Genomic DNA, 19591 nt, shown 5'->3' with positions numbered 1-19591 from the left:
GCTATACACTTTACAGCGGGCCCCAGGAATGTTTACTGGTGATTAAATTATAATGCAGCCAAGCTGTATAATTCATGAACCAATTAAAGGAAGTGTTAGTTGATTTGATGGGATGAGGACGTACAAAAAGCATTTAACTAATAGGGAACCGTGGGCTGCCGGTCGCTTTGGCTTTCTCGGATTACGCGGCTAATTGCTCTGCTTTATAGGGCTGTCACAGATAGCCATACATATTTCATTGTTCTCAAATACTTCAATTGTTTGCTTTCGTGTTGCTGCTGTAATATGTAGAAGCTCAGCCAAACTTCAGTGTAGTTAAAGCACTACTCTGCAAAAGCAGGTTGCTTTGGGAGGAGGGAGGAATGAGAGGGGCAGGAGGAGAAGGCTGGCTGACAAAGGAGTAACTTAAAGCCTCAGAGTTAAATGTCACTCAGCAATTACATGATTAAAAGGTGCAACATATGATAGTCTTTTGTTTTACAACTTTTTGGACACTAATATTCTATGCTGACTTCACTGCAGAGAAAATATTGGTATGCTAAGCTGCATTTCTCTTTTAATACTGCGGAGCAAAAGGTGGTGGAGAGAGAAGTAGATTAAAAAAACTCCAGCAGGGAGGAGCTAGATTGCTGTGGTTATCAAGAATAACACATCACGGTTTAACTTCCATGGCTCGATATTCTAAAATACATGAGAGATGAAGGAGGTTGATTTCCCATTGGGAGAATGCTCTGTGTCTAATTCTGAGAGCTGCTGAGTTGTGCTAGCTAGTCATGCCAACAACTTCAGTTTATTACACAAGGAATGGGGGAATTTACCATTTCTGCTGTTTTGAAAAGCATCCCCCCCCAGCTGACAGGCCACAGGATTTTATGAAATGGATTCCCTTGATTTGAAGAGGCCTATTAGTCAAGTTACTCCTGTCCAAAACACACACATTGTTCTACCAATGAAATCCCCAACCTGTACACAGAAGTACACGCATTGCTGAAGGAATTAGGTATTATCAGATAAACATCACAAACACGTACATTAATTTGTGGTTAGACCCTGAAATCTATTGAATAAAGAACAAGCTGGGTAAATACGCTGTTTCTGTAGCTCAGTGATGAAGACTGCAAACTTCTGTGGCTCCCTGATGAGGTATATTGCTACTCACCTGAGGAACATCATGGTAAATCTTCACCTCCCGTCTAATTTAGAGCTTAACATTTCAAAGTGTTGTACAAACACCAACTGAATAACTTTCAAGATATCCTATTATGTAAAGCTCATAATCTGGTTCATCCCTTTCCTCAAACCCGCTGCCTCCAGGATTTGGCTTTGGAAAGCAGTCCCTGTGGAGTGCCCCCACTGACGCCCCGGTATGTGCTTCTCCTCCACCCTACAGCACAGAGCATGAAATCCCCTCGCCAAATCTGCCCACACCAGTGAACCCAAGAGGGGATGCTGGCCTGCCAGAAGCAAAACTGTGCAAAACCACACCAGTTTTAAGAAAGCTTGTGTTAGGGAGGGACAGGCAACAGCTGGGGCTCAGGATAACTCTTTAAAACATGCCAGCTTCACTTTGACATTCCAGTTATGAACCATCTCCCAGCCAAGCGCCACGACACTAAACTAAGAAAATCCATCTCTGCTCTCCTGTTGGAATTGTTCTGTTTTGTATAAAGAATTACATCAAACCAGAAAAGCAGAATATCTCTGCAGTTCAATGCAGGTGTTCACCAGGGAGGCGAGACACAGTCAGTGAATACTTACTTTCTTCTACAAAGCAAAGCAAGCCTGAGAAGCCCCAGAAAGGAGATGAACAGCCCATCTCCCAAGACAGCACTCAGATTAGCAGGCTAGGGGTTGTCCAGGTGGAGAGACAGGTGAGAAATAAAAATCTTGGGATGCTAAAGGAAAAATGATTTCTCATATGGGTTGACCCTGATGTTAAAAAGATAGTATGCCAAAAAAAGAAATTATTTTAAATAATTCCCTTTATTCAGAACTAGTGTATATTGTTAGTTTGTACCTAATTTCTGGGTTAAGCAATGTAAAACTTTGGCTTAAGATGTTAGTTTAATAGGTAGTCTCCAAAATAAGGGATAATGACACCAGTTACACAGTAGGAAAACTTGTCATTAACCCACAGCGTGGTTGACTAAAATGGAAATTGGTTTGCCTGTTCTAGAAAATAGAAAGGTTAAGTTGTCTGGGAGATAAAGTTGATCCTCAACTCACCTAAGTGGACAGTGCCTGGGATCTGAAATCTGACTAGCCAGATAATCATCTGGTCGCTTATACACACGGCTGAAAGCCAACATGTGATCTTGGTAGGCTTTGAATTATACCATTGTTGGATTAAAGACATCTGCAATTTGGTAAAAACCATTAAACACACTTGGGATAACAACAAAAAGTGTGTGTGTTCGTGCAGACAAACTAAATGAGCTCACACACTGGACCCAGAATCAGTGAGCTGCATCAATGTGGGCCTTACATAGGGAAAAAGCAGAGGTGGGACCCAGGTCCAGGAACCACTTTCTGCCAATGATTGCTAACAGGAAACGTCAGAACTTTCCAATGTCAAGAAATCAAAGGCACTGCAGCAAGTATTTTCTTTGTTGCCTTTTAAGCAATACAATCAATCACACCGAAAAAAACACTCCTATATTTTGGTTCAATGTGGAAAGGGCTATTTGCATTTCAATATGTTCAACTTCTCCTGCCAATAAAAACATGGAATCATGAAGAAGAGATCAGGCCACTGGAGTGAAAAACAAGAGATGACATCCTGCAGACCTTTCAGATAAAACAACTCCTTGTAACATTTCTGTTGACGTCCCAGTATTTCTGAATGATTGGGTTTTCAAATGAGATCAGTCAGCATGCAAATGAGGAAACAGGATCAAGACATCTCCCATAGCTGATTGGATAGAGAAATTATCAAAAGGCCCTTTTTTCATATCAAATTTCCATCATAAAAGGTCAAACTTTCAACTCCCATTACTTTTGCTAACTGCATTTCACTGTGCCTGCCAGCTCATTGCGGCTGCTGTTTCCAGAGGAAAAAAGAGAGAAGTAACAAATGATTACATCTTCTCCCACATCTGTCATACAGGATGGACAAACTTTTTCTAATCTTCTACTATTTTTCTCTACAGCCCTCAAAATTCTTGCAGCCAAAACATCACTTCTAACCTAACTGGCTATTCCCAGGTTGTTTTTATTTTTCTTACAGGTTCCTTTCTTATTTTCCAGCCTAGAGACTGACAAGAGCATCAGCTGTGTTGCCAGAATGTTTTGTTCTACAATTTGGCTATTTAAAATACTTTCTGATGTGTGCTTTTATATATTTCCTTCTGTTGTCTGGCTGGACTGATGCCTAAATACTCATGTAATGGGTGTTCCAGAAAAACAAGAGACAAAGAGCATCATTTCCCCTGAAATCCTCACATAGTTATATTTTCTCTTGCAGTCCATCCCTGACAACAAACACTGCCTGGCCTTCCGTAGATTTTGATCCATTCCTCCGGTGAACATCTGATCATGGCCTGAGACTCCAAGGCTTTGTCCTGCCTGCTCCAAACACTGAGCTCGTGCAAATTCAGAGGACTTACACCCTTGTGTCCAAGCAGAGGAGCAGCAGAGCACCCCGAGGTCTCATCCACTGCTTTTCTAGGTTTAAAGCTGAATTTTGGAGCAGCAGAGATAGCAAGTGAGGCAAGCACAAGAAGATGAAGACATTAGTAAAAAGTGCAGGACTCAATGTATTTGTTGCTACTCCTCCCATAAAAGTTCTCTCTCAACATTATTATCATTGCAACACATATAACCCATCAGATTAGTACCTAGAGATTTCTACTCTTCTGATTTTCTCTGTTGTTCTTATTACTCGACAACTAAATGTTTCACAAAGCCATTTCCTACAGAAATATTTATGTTCCCAAATGTTTATTGCCCCCTCTATCATGACCAAGCTTTTATGAGCACTCTATACAGAACTCTGAATTAAATACATAATTTCTGATCTATCAGATCTTGGCTTAATGCTATGTTTGTCTGTTTTATACATCAAGGCACCATAGAGAACTACAGAACACCTCACAGAAAAACTAATTTATACAGTAAAGATACTTCCATCCAACGCTGTGTGGGTTGGTGATTACAGAAAGTTAAGGAGGACCAGGAGGATGTAGGTTTTAAATTCCAGCAAAGGAATTTATTCATTGTGCTAGATTTCCTGAATAAACTTTTTGGGCAATTTCTACACACCTGTGGACATTAGGCTCTGTACCATCCCAGGTACAGCCTAGGTACAGAGCCAACAGAGCTGGAAGGAGATGGAGGATGCTCCTTGTAAGTGCTATACAAACACTTCTCCCTCGCTTGCTCCACATCACACAGGTGTCCACCACAGCTACACAGAGTAGTTCACCCTCCACTGGTGGTAACCCACTGGACTCTCTATTCTTGCTGGTGGCTGTGAGCCATAGCCAGTAAACAGACCAGACTATCAGCTGGCTCCAGGAACCAGTCTCCCAGATTACTTCCTTCATCTTTGATTTTTCATTTTTCTTCTCCTTTTGTCCAAAAGTGCCCGTGGCAATTTGTGAATGTCTGTATGTATTCAGTAAACTAAACTTTTGGCCTCTTTACCACATCAGATCAAGGCAACGCTGTCAGCTCCTTTGTACTCAACAAATGCCAGTCACAGAACACAGAGAGACTGTGCATGTAAGTTCTCCAATGGCAAAATAATGGTGATTGTATTTTATCTGTAGGTCTTTACTCTTCACAAATCTATTACTATTTAAACACTAATCATCAGGCCACCTAAATGGGGATTAAAAATCACTCTCTGAAAGGTTAACATCTGTAGTGTTCTCTTTTTCCTGGGATGGGTTTGGTCAAAGATTGTTCCAGGATGAACTGGGGATCTCAGTCACTAGGTAATGTCTGGAGTGCACATGATTTAATAATGGGCTCTCACTGTAGTTGAAAAAAATCTAAGATGATCTGTGGACTGGAAGCTGTATCTGACATTCAGAACGGAGGAGTAGGCTTCTAACGATGAGTAACTGCATAGCAACTTAGTCTTGGATTGATTGTACAGGTAACTTTTAAAGAGTGATTTTTTTTTCATCTAAAAGATACTATAGTTCAAACAAGACTGAATCTGTTGTGAATTACAATGTGTTTGGAAATAACCAGACAGAACCTGACATCTAATTGAAAAGAAAAAGATGGATTTTTATTCTTAGAACTGTTTTAAATAAAGAAGATTCCTGTTCCTTAAAAGGCCTAGCAACTTTGCATAACTGTTTGTACTTAGAAATAAATTGAAGGTAGGGGCACTCACCTTCACTTGCAGTTTGTGCACACCAGGAAAATGTGAAAAGCTGAATGTTTATGGTTATTTTCTCCCTAATACAACACAGAATCCCACCTAACACCTTAATGGGAGAAACCTGTTTACAAAATCAAGCCCTCTGGTTCTTCCAAGGGCAAAACTTCCAGCTTACATAACAATGCAGGATTTCAAACCACGCTGCTCATGCAGCCACACAAACCCACTGGCACAGAGCTGCTTCAGGCACCATGTGAGAATTGGGCATATTCACAAATATCAGACCTTTGCAGCATGTTTTTACAAGGGCAGGGAGGAATCAGAACAGGTTTTTGTGTAGGCTTCCAGTAAAGAGCTTGCACTGCCATTACCATCAATCACCCCCGAATATCAGCAGCGATATAGCATCTTCCATTAAAACAATACTGCAGCTTCTTTCAGAAGAGCTGCCACTTGCCATTTCTTTTAGGTAATCAGATAGCTGTTAATTAATAAACCTGTCAGGTGAATCGTCCTGCTCCGGTCATCATTATCCATTCTGTAACAGAATCCTGCTATCATCACTGCCATCCACCCCATAGCTTCCAGCTCAATTAACTTAATGCTATGCAAATGAGAGGCTCTCCTCATCATTAGCTTATAGCCCACAAATGTTAATAACATAATTGGGCCTTCAACAGGGTAATTAGACACGATTTCTTCCATTAGTCTTACAAGGCTAATTATTGTTGATAGGAGAGAGGGGATGAGTCCCAGTGCTGCATGCAAAGAGGGGCAGCTGGTTAAAGCAAATATAGACAAAACATCAACAAGGTAAAACAACAGTTGAGATCTATAGCAGGGTCACGTAGGGGTAGGGGAAGGAACGTGGCAGGATGAGAAACTTAGGAACCGCCTGACAAATTCTCTACAAGTCAGGAACTAAAACCAAATATTCAGCCTGAATATGGAGCTCCCCTACACTCTGCAGTAAAACAACATGATGCTTCAGAAATCAGAGGAAGCCACCCAAGATTCTGTAGGCAGGACAATGTGGAAACTGTACTGAACAAACTTCCTAGGTTTGTAATGCAAATACACAGCTACAGAAGAGACCTTCAGAATTACCTCTGGTCTTAACATCTCCCTTGTCATCACATCGAAGCTTCTCTCCTGCCATCAGTGGTTTTGCTGTGCTTTATTGGATTTTTCTGAGTAACAGCTACTTGCTTTAAGAATTACAGAATTGGAATATAAGGAATTCTTTAATAATCACAATGCAAAATGGATTTCAGCAGTTTAGTCACAGTTAATAAAAGCCTGGATTCAGTACAATGGGCTGCCAGTAACATTTTTAACTAAAAAAAAAAGAAATGGCAGCATGTATCCAAGCTGAGGTTATGTTTTGAATGATGCAATGAAAGGTAAGGGCTTGCTCCTGCACCAGTTAATTCCATGCAGTCTCCTCCATGGAGGTTAGAAATGTACAGCTGGAGACAGACTTCTGTGAAGAAACTGTACTTTTAAAAGGAGAAAGTGAACTTTACAAAAGTATGGCAAGTTCACCATACACTCAGCTTTGACAGTTCAGTGTTTTACTGCAAACACTGCTAAGAAAAATACGTCAATCTGAAGAGCCCACAGGACTCATGGGGTTGAGAAACCAGATGATTTCGTTATTTTGTTTCTATTTGCTTTAACTTTGAGGCACATTCAGAGCCAGTGCAAATCCTTTGATTTCACTAAAAGCATCTGCGCAGGAACTACTCCTTCTATATACTTAGCCTGAAAATCAGCTTAAATAATGTTCACAAAGTAGCAGCATTTTCTAGAAGGTTAAATAAAACAATTACTTTGTAACTGGCTGTACCTTGATCTTTGGTCAGTTATATAAAAAGAACAATAGAATTAGATCCAGTGCATCTGTCAGACGTAAGGGATCATTCCTACATCTTTCCCACAGAATAAGCTACGACAATACTCAGCTCTGCTCTTTAAATTGCCCTGTACTTGCTAAATTTACTTACTAGAAAATTCTGAGCAAATATCTTGTTCCAAGGCAAACAGCAGTAAATCCACTGATGCTTTAATGAAGATTACACTTTCTAATCCTCATGATAATGACAAACTAGTCTCCATTCAATATGCAATATTACTTGACAGTTTTAATCACCCAAGCCGTATTATATTTGCTACAGACTGATGCACTTGTCTTCCCAGATCTTCAGCTGGAGAATCTAAGCAAAAGCAGCGTAATGCCTGTTCTGCCTGGGGTTTTCAGTATGGGCCAATTTTGCCAGGCACGCTAGCTCTGAGTAATGGCTTACTCTGGGATTAGTCTCAGACCCAAAGAGACTACTAAATCAGAGCATGGCTGGCACAATCTTAAGTTTTAACTCCAGAATTCCTGAATTTTAGTAATCATGGAGTTCAAAGGTAACGTGCATTTATAATGTAGTTTCTCAGTATCAGACAGCAGTTGCAGTAGCAGACTTTCCTAAACTCAGTTTTAACCTGTACGGATGTAATGGTGACACCTTCCACTAGAGCAGGTTGCTCCAAGCCCCTGTGTCCAACCTGGCCTTGAACACTGCCAGGGATGGGGCAGCCACAGCTTCTCTGGGCACCCTGTGCCAGCGCCTCAGCACCCTCACAGGGAAGAGCTTCTGCCTCAGATCTAACCTAAATCTCCCCTCTGGCAGGTTAAAGCCACTCGCCTTGTCCTGTCCCTACATGCCCTTGTAAAAAGTCCCTCTCCAGACTCCTTGTAGACCCCTTAAGGCATTGGAAGGCTGCTGTAAGGTCTCCGCAGAGCCTTCTCTTCTCCAGGCTCAATCACCCCAACTCTCTCAGCCTGAATGTTAACCTGGATGTTATGTACTGCTTTTACAGAGTTTTCTCTCTCTCTTCAGTTAGGTTTTGAGTTCAGAAAGGCAATCTTGATACCAGTGGCATCTTCTGAGAAAAATGGTTTCAATCTAAAGGCAATAGCAGTCTTCAGGTCTCCTAATGTCTCTTCATTTGTGAGAGAGTGTTACTGAAGAAAAATAACCCTCCTTTCAGCAGCAAAAAGAATGATAGGATTGTGCATGGTTTTAGGTGCTTAAAATATAAAAATAAAAATATTGACTTAGAAGCAGTTTTTCTCCTTTCTCTTCCTGGAGACTTGGGAAGCTTGTTGAAATCAGAGATCTCCTTAATTGCTGTATCCAGGATTTCATCACACAAACTCCATCAAAAGGAGCTTGTATGAGGTAACTTCTAAAAATAATACCTGCCTCCCACAGCTGATGCCAAATATACCTCCTATCCTTGTTGGAGCAGAATAAACTTGTGACAGCAAATGCAGCATCCTACTGAAAGCCAATGGAAGAATTTTAAAACTGCACTTGATGTTTTGTTATTTTTGGCTCAAGATGCATGTTAAGCCCTTTCCCCAGGATAGAAAGGCTCCTATGGTACTGGTACAGGACAGGTAGAATGTGCAGAAGTGATAATTTTTTACTGTAATCATCCAATCTGCTTAAGGAGCTGCTTCCATCAGTTTTGTGTAGGGCAAGAGCCTCTGTGTGTGCAGCTTTTGCACTACCTGTGGAGAATTAGTTGTCACTATTAAGTAGCCCATGGGTGTGACTGCTTAACAGAACCTTCATGCCAGAGCAATTACACCTTTCTATGCACAGCTGTTACACATAAGGTAACTGGAGCTTCCCTAATATATTTTGCCCATTACAGAGTGCTCAGCGATGCCTCTTGCAACAAAGGCAGATCAGGAAACAAAGGTAAAGCACTTAATTAAAATCTTGTCAATGAACAGGGTAAGTCTCAAAACACTTGCATCAAGAGAGAACACAATGGCTGAAATGCTGTAGCTTGAAAAAGGCCACAGGGGTAGCAACTGCGGGTTAAACTGGTTCCACTCACTCAGTGAAGCTGATGGGTCATTCACCAATGCAGGGGAGAGAAAGATTCTTTACGTTTGCCCAGCAAGCACAATCTGTAATGGATTTTGGCTGGGGAAAAAAACCTTGTGATGAAGAATTCATCACCTAAAACGCCCTTTCCAAAATACATTCCTATTTCATAAACACAGCGCTGACCTCAAGAAGATCCTGCCCCTTTAGCTCCCACTGTCTCCCTCCTTAGTTTTTACCAAACCAGTCACTCTGACTTTGAACATGCCAGGGAGGAGGAAGAGACTCTCTGAGATGGGAGCGCTGATACACAAAGTGATAATAAATGGCAACCAATTAGCATGAGTGAAGACAATAGTCAGTAAACCAGCAACCATATAATGGCTCTGGTAAGAGTGAGCTGCTTTCTAATCAGAAGAGACAAAAAATGAGAATGATTGAAACAGAATTTGTCTGCTTATTATTTTTACTACTTTCTTTATAAATTAAGCCAAATCCTACATAAGGCACTCGGACTTTTCCTACTGTTTCTCTCCCTTCCTGGTGCAGGCAAATTTTATTGTACTGACTTAGTACCTTGATTACCACATCATTTTCCTGGTGGGTTTTTTTTCCCTCCCCAAAAATGAGGAGAAAATAATTATAACATTTCTTCTTTGTTCCTCATCAGATTTTTGTATGCCATCAATTAAAAACACATCTATTATAAATACACAATATCCATCGTTTAAATTAGGCCAAAGTTTTAAAAATGCCCTGTAAGATTTTTCCATGTCAGAATAATTCAATCACTATTATGTTTCCTTGATGCAACTATTCTGGGACTTAGCTTGTTCCTTGATAGGATTTTAATTAAGTCATTTACATTTAATTTCCAAATATGTAGCGATTACAGAAGGCAGCAAGGAAATGAAAAGCCAAAAAGAAACCCGGAGAGAGCCAATCTTTAACAAAACTATTTCTGATATAAAAATGAATCTGAGGAATACATATTCAGTGATAAGTATTCCAGTCCATGTCTGGTAAACTCTCAGATAATGGCAGCATGGTAGGGTCACTGGGGTTCTATTAGCTCAATTAATGAGGAGTAAGATAAGGCTAACACCTAGCTCTTCAAATGGCTAAAAAATAGAGCTGATAGTAATGGAGTTATTAACCTTCGCCAGCCATTGAATTTTGCTGCTGATTCAAACTCCATTTCCTAGTTCAGGCCTCCATTAATAGGCTGTTTATTATCCCTAATCCACATTGGGATCAGCTGCAGAAATATGAAAGCCCCATGTAAAGACCAACTAGTTAAAATAAAAATATTCTTTTCCATTCTGATTTTTCCCTTCTCAACATATTCACAGATTCTACCTTAGAAATTAGGAGCTTCATTATCCTATATTGTTTGAATACAGGTTCTTAGCAGTGTGACGAAAAACAAGCTTTAAATATATTATGTAAAAAGATGACATAATGAGGGATACAGCCACACCATTTTGAAGACCAAAGAAAACACTGCTGGAAAACCTGCACCAGAGAAGCAAGTGCTGTTTATTTTCTCTACTGGGAAAGAAAAAACTTTAATATTGGAAAAATGGATATTTGAGATATTATATATGTATTGTCAGGTCAATCCTCAAGTTCATCCCCCCCCGCCCAGGTTTGTCTGTCCACTTGTATTGTTTGTAGATTCGACTGTAATACATTTAGTCAATACTGAAATGTAAAACAATTGACCCTGGATTCAGATCAGATGGAAAAAACCAAAGGAAATGATGGAACAGAGGAACGGGGAATCCCAGGACACGCTCAGCAGCAGAGCCCATCAGCACAGATGCTTTACCAGCTTGAGGAGAACTCTAACACGAACCAGGCTACAATTTTAACTACAGAGATCTTGAGTTAAAGGGTCTTTAAGCTCCTCATTGAGCCTGCGCACACCCACTTGAGATTTGTGACACTTCGTGATTTTTCAGTGTATTTTCAATGAAAGCAACACTGTATTCTTAGAGCAGTCCACACACACAAGATATTCCAACAAATATCACAATATCATCCAACAGAATATCAGCAAGTCTGAGTAATGGACTTAAGATTAGACTAAAAGAAGATTATGCTAATACATATACATCCAGTGCTACCTTCAAAACTGAGTGAAGTTCTGTTGGCTGTTCCCCATCAAAGCAAAAGAAACTAGAAAAGGTAGAGAACAGGCTGATCAGAACAGTGAAATGACTTTCAGGAAAATAAAGGATAAACAGATCCAAGTTCTTTGCCTGGGAAAGAGGTGACTGAACAGTCATGCATGAGAAGCTTATAAAATCAGGAGTGTTAGGAGACATGAACAGGGAACGCTTATACCTGTTTCTTAAGAGAAGAAAGGAACCCGGAAAAAACACTGAGAAGTTTTTTCACATGACAGTCAGTGAAAAAGTGAAACTCCTTTCCATATGATATATGGTGGAGGCCAAAAGCGCAGTGTTGAAAAAGAGACTGTAAAGTCAAGGAAAATGGGCTATTAGACAGTTGTCCAGATGACCCCCTAGCTCAGGGAATCCTTAAACTGCTGATTGCCTTCAACTGGCCTGGAACCAGCAGACAGCTGCTCAGGAACCAGCTGAAGCTAACGACAAGAGATATCGAACAGATGACACTGTTGCTGCTGAGTCTTATTTTAACTGTAAGTTTGGGAGAGAGCAGAAGGGGGTAAGAAATGTTTTGGCAGATACCAAATAGAGTTTTTCAGTATATTAGAACTATCTATGGCTATACTATGTATTTCTTATCGTTGCTCAAGCATCAGCAATTAAAAAAGCTAAAATACCTATTTACGTGCATTTGGATGAAGAACTGAATTCAGTCCTCTGCGTTAGCAGTTCCGAGCTTCAGATGCCAACCTGTAATTTGATTTGGATTCCCACTTACCGTAGGCACTAAGTGGTTAATGGTGTTCTTTTACCAGATAGCTGAGAGACCACTAATAGATTCAGCTTCTTATTTGCCCTAAAGGCTGCCACAGTTCAATGCGATTAGGATCCTGTCCACTTAAGCAGCAACTGCTTCATAGAGAGGAATATGGAAAGCAATACATGTCTTCTCTGAATACAGAAAGAGCAGTCCTTTGGTAGCCAGGTTTTGTCAGATACAAACAGAAGGTTTGCTTGCATCAGGCTGTAAGCAAACCTTCGCTCTACTGCAAATTCTAATTTAAAGAAAACCCTGTACCTTACTTTTTCAGTGGAAAAATGAATTATTTTCCTTTTTGTGCCAGGGTAGTTCTTTGGATGCAGTGGCTGATGCTGTATGAGTTTTTTTATTATTACATTTTAACAAACTTTATAGCCCATTTTGTTTGTTTTCAAATAACTTTATTTTCCTTCTTTTCTACCATCAATTACTAGGTTTGTTTTTCTTTCCAGAAGATGGAGGAGTCAGGAGACTGATCCTGCTCAATGCTGTATAATTTAGTATTATGTGTACTAGCTTTATGAGGTGGGAGTCAGATAAAACATAGTATTTGAACACTAACCATTTATTAGCTCTAAGGAATAGATTTGTGACTTGACAAGCAGACAATAACTCTGGGTTCTGATCAGCCAAAGAGGTCTACTTTGAGTTCAAAACACAGAGTAACATACTCGTTCACAAATAATTTTGTTTACTGATGTGACTAGATTTTAATAATAAACTTGATATATATGTAAATTTATTTTAATCTAATTTCATCAACAGAGCCCTCCTAAAAATGAGACTTTGTAGATTGTTCTGTGTCTGATTTATAGATTTCTGCATCCTATTCCCAGACTGATTTCAAGGCTATAATTCTATCAGGTTTTTCTCCTGATGTCAGAAACACCACCTCTGCAGATAGTGTTTTATAACTAGCATCACAACTGAAACTGAATTACTGCCCTGCCATCCTATGCTGCAATATGTCCTTTGGTTTATAATCACCCTCTCTCCCTTATATACCTACTACTTCAGTTGCCTGGAAAATACCAGCTCCAAAATCAATCAGATAGCATGATGTCTCTTTTTGTCCCTTACTTCAACCCCTGTGTAAAATTGGAGGGGCCAAATTCTTAACTCATATGGATGTGCAGAGCTCTTTAAAGAAAATGGAAGCTGAGCAAACGGATTGGTGCCTAATTTCCACACATACAATTTTACAATGAGTTGTTCCTCCTCACTTGATGAGGTCTTGATCCTGTAAAGGAGCACCTGGCACGCACTTGAGTATTCACACCGAGCTCGGGTCCTCAGATACATGTTTAGGGACTCAGGACCCACCTTCTAAATGCACATGAAGAATAATCCATGGGACATATTACCAACATAAGTTTCAAGATTCCTTCTCCCTTTTATTATCAAATGGATTCCTGTTTAACATATATACTGTCTTACTTTTAATAAAGCAAGCCACTGCTGTTTTCATATACGTTCATTTTTAGAACTTTATGGCATGACTGCTACCTCCTTCCCTTTTCACTCTCCTCCTTTCTCCCCCCAACTAAGTCTTAGCCTTTTACATCTTTCCACTATGCCCTGTAGAGGGGATGGGATTGAGGGCAGCCACGCAAAAGACACAGGAAGAGTAATTTTGCCAATTTAAACACCTATGTGGGTAATATACCTTTTCCACTATGAGTTTTTAAATAAGAATAACTTCCTGGAAGTACAAAGACTGCAAATTTCCAATGTATGCCTTTGGAATGGCCACTGTGTCAGTCAGTGGTACAGACTGAACCAGGAACCCTTGGGAGGGGAGTGGAAAAGCCTGTCAGCTTTGATGAGTACACCAGCATTTCAGAAGCTTTGGACCAGCTGTAAAGGGTAACCCTATTTTATTTGCTTGACAGTCATAACAGTTCTCTTTTGATGCTCATTTCTCTTATATTACACTTCTGAACACTTCATCACAGCTCAAATAAAATATAATTCTCATGTTGTTTTTAATTATTTCACAAAACCCGAAAGTCTCATAATGAGCTCCTCACAATACTAATATATTTCCATGACATTATGCCAATGCTAAAGAAAGAAGATGTAGATCCCCCCTCCTGCTGCAAATAAAATACACCTTCTGATATAATCCAAACTTTAATCCATTTCTTATGCTTTGCCTTTAGAGGCAACTCAAACAAATAATCAGAATAACAAACCTCTTCTCTCTCCCACAGTTTGGCCATCTGGAGGATTTGTAAGGCCAGTGCTCCATTTCCTACTCTCCAGGAGCAAGACCCTTTTTCTAGCTAAGGAAGTAATAAATAAGATGCAAGAGCCTATACGATGCCAATAAAGATCCATACCTTTCCATAAACAAATTTTTCATATATGTAATGTTGTGATTACTAAATGTATATCTTACCTGTTTGGAACAAAATGAGATTCTTGCAGCTGTTCTCCCTGCTCCACGTCTCTTGGGAAGCCATAGAGCACCCATCCATTGGTCATGCAGTCTAGTGCATTCAGGCGTTCCGTTAGGATCTTCATCACAAGCTTGTCTGGGACTGCAAAGGATTCAAAAGATGACGTTTATTTTGTATGCTGAGTCTGCAATTAAGGAGGATACATGCTACTTTTTCTGGTTGGACTGCTACAGGAACTAAACCACAAAGATTTATTCCCATTTACAATTGATAGATTTTGGAGAGAGGAGTTACTGTTGACTTTTGCATCTTTACTGTGCTACCATGGAAGCCCCAAACTCATAAGGAACTGTAGGACTAAAGCGAAGTATTTGGTAAAAACTGATGCCTACATAACCCTGCAATGTACTTTTTCCTCTCAGCCCTACTGGGCTGATGTCACAGTGAAGTGTGTGACACAATCTTATCATGATGCAAAAATAATGACCTGAGTTGTGAAAAAGAAACCCTAAAACAGCAAAGAAATTTCTGTAGCATTCTGTATTTAACTTTGCAGATGACAATAGTTCTGCCACAGCAGGCTGGGTGTACTTCTTCTCCCATTTGCCCAAAGGCTTGAAGCTTTTACGACTGAAAATAGATTTCTGAAATGTATTTCAAGTAGTGTAATTACTGCATTGATGGCTCCTCATTTTAGAGATAAAAGTTTTCTTTCCTCTATTATTATTTTTCTTCAGGGCAAAAGAGAACATCAGCAAGATGCTGACTGGGGTGACAATTACTATGCAGCTTGTAAAACTCTGTTTAATGGGACATAATAGTAAGGAGGTATCCTGCATATTTTCACTAAAATATTTCCATCGAGATACTTCAACTTATGTATCTTGTAATTTAATTTTTTTTTACAGAAGAATGAAATGATCAGGTTCACCAAGAATGACTGTAAAATTTCCAAGGGCTCTTGCAATGTGTTGGGCTTAAATAACCCCAAAGAAAGGTCAGCAAAATCACCTCGAGCTACTTCCCAAAGAAGCAGCCTAAACAATTTTCTAGCAGCAGCGAGAGTCCCTTCTCTTTATTTGTACAGTATGTCTTATACACTGTTGCCTCTACTGGAAACAAGCGATAAAAAATGCTACATAAATCCACATCATGGACTGTTGATGTTTTGATATTCACTCTGCCATCACATCTGCATACAAAAATACAACAACAAGTGCTTGTAGGAGAGCAAATGTGTCAGATTTCTAACAATGCAATTCACTTTAGGACTAGCTGACAGGAATGTGCCTGTATTTGAGTAGAGTATATTATTAGCAGTGCACATTTATACCCTGGGTACAAGCAGGTTTTAAGCTGCAATAATAGAATCCACTTGCTTCCTGAAATTTAACATTTCCTAATAACTTACACCACTAGCATGAAATTCGTTACTTCTCCTTTAAATAATCAAATTACTGAGTTTACAGAATTGCACTCAGGATTCAATGTACCAGCAAAAAGGGAGGAAAACCGCAGGGAATTAATTAGAAAACAGATTAGTGTATTAATTGAGGATATCTACTTCACATGATTAAAAAAAACCCAAGTTAAAGAGAGTAATATTCTCCATCTGCTGAGACAAACAAGGGATGGAATAAAACCAGACACTTGACAGAGAGCAAAATGACAATGCAAAACTAGGCATTCCATTAAAAATGGGATTCATAAAATTAACTATACAATAGCACAGCAGCAGGCAGAAGCGTTCTTAGACAGATAATAGTTATCTAAGACCTGAGCTGCAGGCAGGCATAGAGGGGTAACAGGAGAATTTCAGTGCTCTTTGCAGGGCAGTTGTTCTCCCCACCCTCCACGTTACAAGAACTAATACAAATAAAAAGAAAATAAAATCCCACCTTCTCTTTCCCCAAGATGTATTCCATACAAAGACCAGTGCAGTATTCCTGTAGTCCCGAATCTCTGGCTGCAGCACTAAACTTTCCGTATTGCTGCATGCTATTTTATCATGATTCCTCCTGGAATCATTAACATGGATTTACAAGGATGCCAAATTACATGTTTGGTTTGGGTTTTTTTGGGTTTTGGAAACATTTTCGGAATGCCTAAAACAGTTTTGCAAAGGATTGGAATAAACCCTACAAACCCCTGAGTAAAACTGCACTAAAGTGGGATTCTGCCAGATCTGACATCCCTGGGAGCTGAACAGGGAATCAGGGCAGAGGCTGAAAGCCCCAGGAATGGCACAGAGAAATAAGGGGGTATGCTGGGCTGTTGAGCTTCCAGCAGATCATAGGAGATTCTCCAGCTCCAGCGGCCAAATTGCTTCCATCCTGCATATGAGAAGGAGAAACATGACAGCCTACAAGAAAATTAAAAAGGAACTGTGATGGGAAGCAGGCAGCATCTCCTCTCTCTGATCACTTCCCACAGGCCTTCTGTGAATCCTGATGATCAAAATCCTCCAATTTGGCCACTATTTTTGAGCAAAACTGAAGCAATCACAAGAGGGGAAGAAAACAATCAAGATGCAGTGGCAACAAATTAGCAATTTATCTCATGACATGTCAGGTTTGGGGTATCTTGAGTAATACTGGGGATGTGTCCTGACCCTGACACCCTGCTAATGTCAGCGATGACTGACTAGAAGATACCAGCAATACACTTTAGATTGTTTGTACGCTCATGTACATATATACATCACTGAATAATATAGATGCTTACATATTTTCTGTGCCTCCCTCTAAAGCTTGATGGTGAGAAATAAAACATAAACAAGTAAGACAGCAAGCTCTGCTCTCCTCTTGATTAGCAAACATACCTATCACTTCAACACAATAGGGGAACATAGCTTGTTGGCTGTTCAATGGCATTACAAAGTACATCAGCTGCCCTTGAACAGGAACAGTCACACTTAAAACAGCTGCATTAAAACTGTAAAACATTTTCCACAGACCAGAGGGGGAAAAAAACAAGGGAGAAAAAAGGAAGAAAGAAATCAGTATTATTCTTATTTTGCTGCAGTACAGACAGAGTAGGTAATGAAGAACTCTGCAGTATGGTATTCCTTTTCACTCATGTGGAACTGTCTCTGGAATGTAAGGCAAACTAATAACCTGTAATTGGAGGGGCACACAGCCTGTAAGTAACTAGCCAGAGGTCTCCTGGCCTTAAGCACATGACCCAACGGGCTATATAGCAAAGTAAAATTTAGAGCTTTTCTGATGAGACAGTCAATCTACATGTTTTAAGTAGATTATGAAGCACAAGAGCTTTGAATAATCAATTCCTTTTCAACATAAGCTTGTGTGAGTTTCCAACTCTGAAAGTTGGGGGAATGAGACTCTAGAGAGATTTTACTTTATCATTAGAGAAGTCCAAAGGTAAGTTTCTTGTAAAAATTACAATGTGCTACAAAGAGATATCCAGATTAGGTAATGTGGAAGCACATCTCTATTAAGGCGAGAAATCAAGGTACAGGAGTAAAATTCACCCCTCAGATGTAATGCTGCAGAGCTGCTGAGCTACAGCAATGCCCTGTGCTGACAGCACCGTACAGAACTGTGGACCATGGTCATGGTGAACCTCAGAAATGGTATACGTGGCAGAATGAGGCCAGCTGCACATAGAAATGCAATTCATTCATGCATACATCCTTGCCTAACATCAATACCACACACCAAACCTCCTTTATCTCCTGGCCTGTCTCCACCATGTTAATGGTCTAGGCTACGCGGCTGAATTGGCAGCTGCGGACCTAAGAAGTGATCTAATCAATTCACGGCTATGATCAGGCAGGGGACAGGCAACAGAGGCTTAAAGTGCTGCTGTTCATGCTGGAACTGCTGCGTGGACACATAGAGATTTTCTATCTCCAGGGCTGTCAATCAGCAAACCATTTAAAAAATAAATTTACTTCCCAGAGCTTCAAAGGTTTTCACAGGTAGAAGGTGCTCCTTAGGAAAAGCACTTCCTTATGGAACTCATAGGAGTGTGGCCCATTAGCTCTTACCCAACCCATAGATCTGCAGGAAAACCGAATCAGGCAATCAGTTACAAAATCACACCATCTGCTCCAGACAAAAGCAACAGAACGTTAAAGGCACATACTTGGAGATTACAGGGCACTATTCTCCAATAGCTTCAGTGCTGTCAGTGCTCCAAGCTATACGATTATCATATTTAAATTGATTCCTCCTCCATATATTACCCTTTAAAACAGACTTTTGAAGGGCATTGACTCACTTCTCCAAACCTATAAAACCTCAATTTTAAGTACAGCATAAATGCACCTGCAGCTTTGTGCTGCAAAAAGTTTCAGGTCTTTTGGACAATATTGTCCATTTATCCTTTACCCTTCTCTTGGAGATACGTTTTTTTTTAAGCTAGGTCTGAAGACTTTCACAGTTAATTCAGATGCCTGAGGCTTGATTCCAGAACTTGACAGTTAACATCTTGCCCTGAGTATAAGCTACCGCCAAAGGCTACTTTCCTGGATTGTCCTGTCAATCCTAAATTTAGCAAAGCGTGAGATTTGCTTATTTTATTGCTCTATAAACTCTGGGTTATCCACAACAGGTCATTTTACTAGGGTCTTTTAGGGAAGTATTCTATTTTCTCGCGCACATTAAGGTCCTCAGAGATGGCAGCAATTATCAATTGGTTTTTAATGCATTGAAGAATGATTCAACAGTGATTTACCATCCGGTAGGTTGATCGATATTTGAATCTAACCCTGACAACACGCCAGATTCGTGACAACAGGCTGGCTTCCCGTTCCACAGCGCACAGCCTGCTGTAGGGAACAAACCCTCGCCGCAATGTCTCTCGGTTTGGGGGGCACAGGCCGGTTTATACCTCGAAGCACGGAGTCGCGGGGGGAGCCCCGCCCGGCCAGCCCCGCACTCTTGTTCTCTACCGCCACCTGCCGGGCGCGACGGGCAGCGCGGGGCGGCGGCACCCGGTACCGGGGCTTTGAGCCGCCGAAACCGCGGCAGCTCACGGAC

At 40.4% G+C, this 19591-nt stretch overlaps 1 protein-coding gene across 4 annotated transcripts in view; it reads right to left on the bottom strand.

Annotated features, from left to right (window-relative positions):
• The window catches only part of AK8 (adenylate kinase 8), a 75354-nt gene that overhangs the window by 11087 nt on the left and 44676 nt on the right, over nucleotides 1-19591 (bottom strand). For all 4 annotated transcript variants that reach the window (XM_030506793.1, XM_030506792.1, XM_030506794.1 and 1 more), the window contains one exon: nucleotides 14585-14726. In XM_030506793.1, the coding sequence (XP_030362653.1) occupies nucleotides 14585-14726 (142 nt within the window). The remainder of the gene's footprint in view (nucleotides 1-14584; nucleotides 14727-19591) is intronic.

The sequence above is a fragment of the Strigops habroptila genome, chromosome 15, assembly GCF_004027225.2.
Source record: "Strigops habroptila isolate Jane chromosome 15, bStrHab1.2.pri, whole genome shotgun sequence".
In the NCBI taxonomy this organism is placed as follows: domain Eukaryota; kingdom Metazoa; phylum Chordata; class Aves; order Psittaciformes; family Psittacidae; genus Strigops; species Strigops habroptila.
Note: the sequence above shows the minus strand (reverse complement) of the source record. Positions and strands in the feature narration are given on the sequence as shown.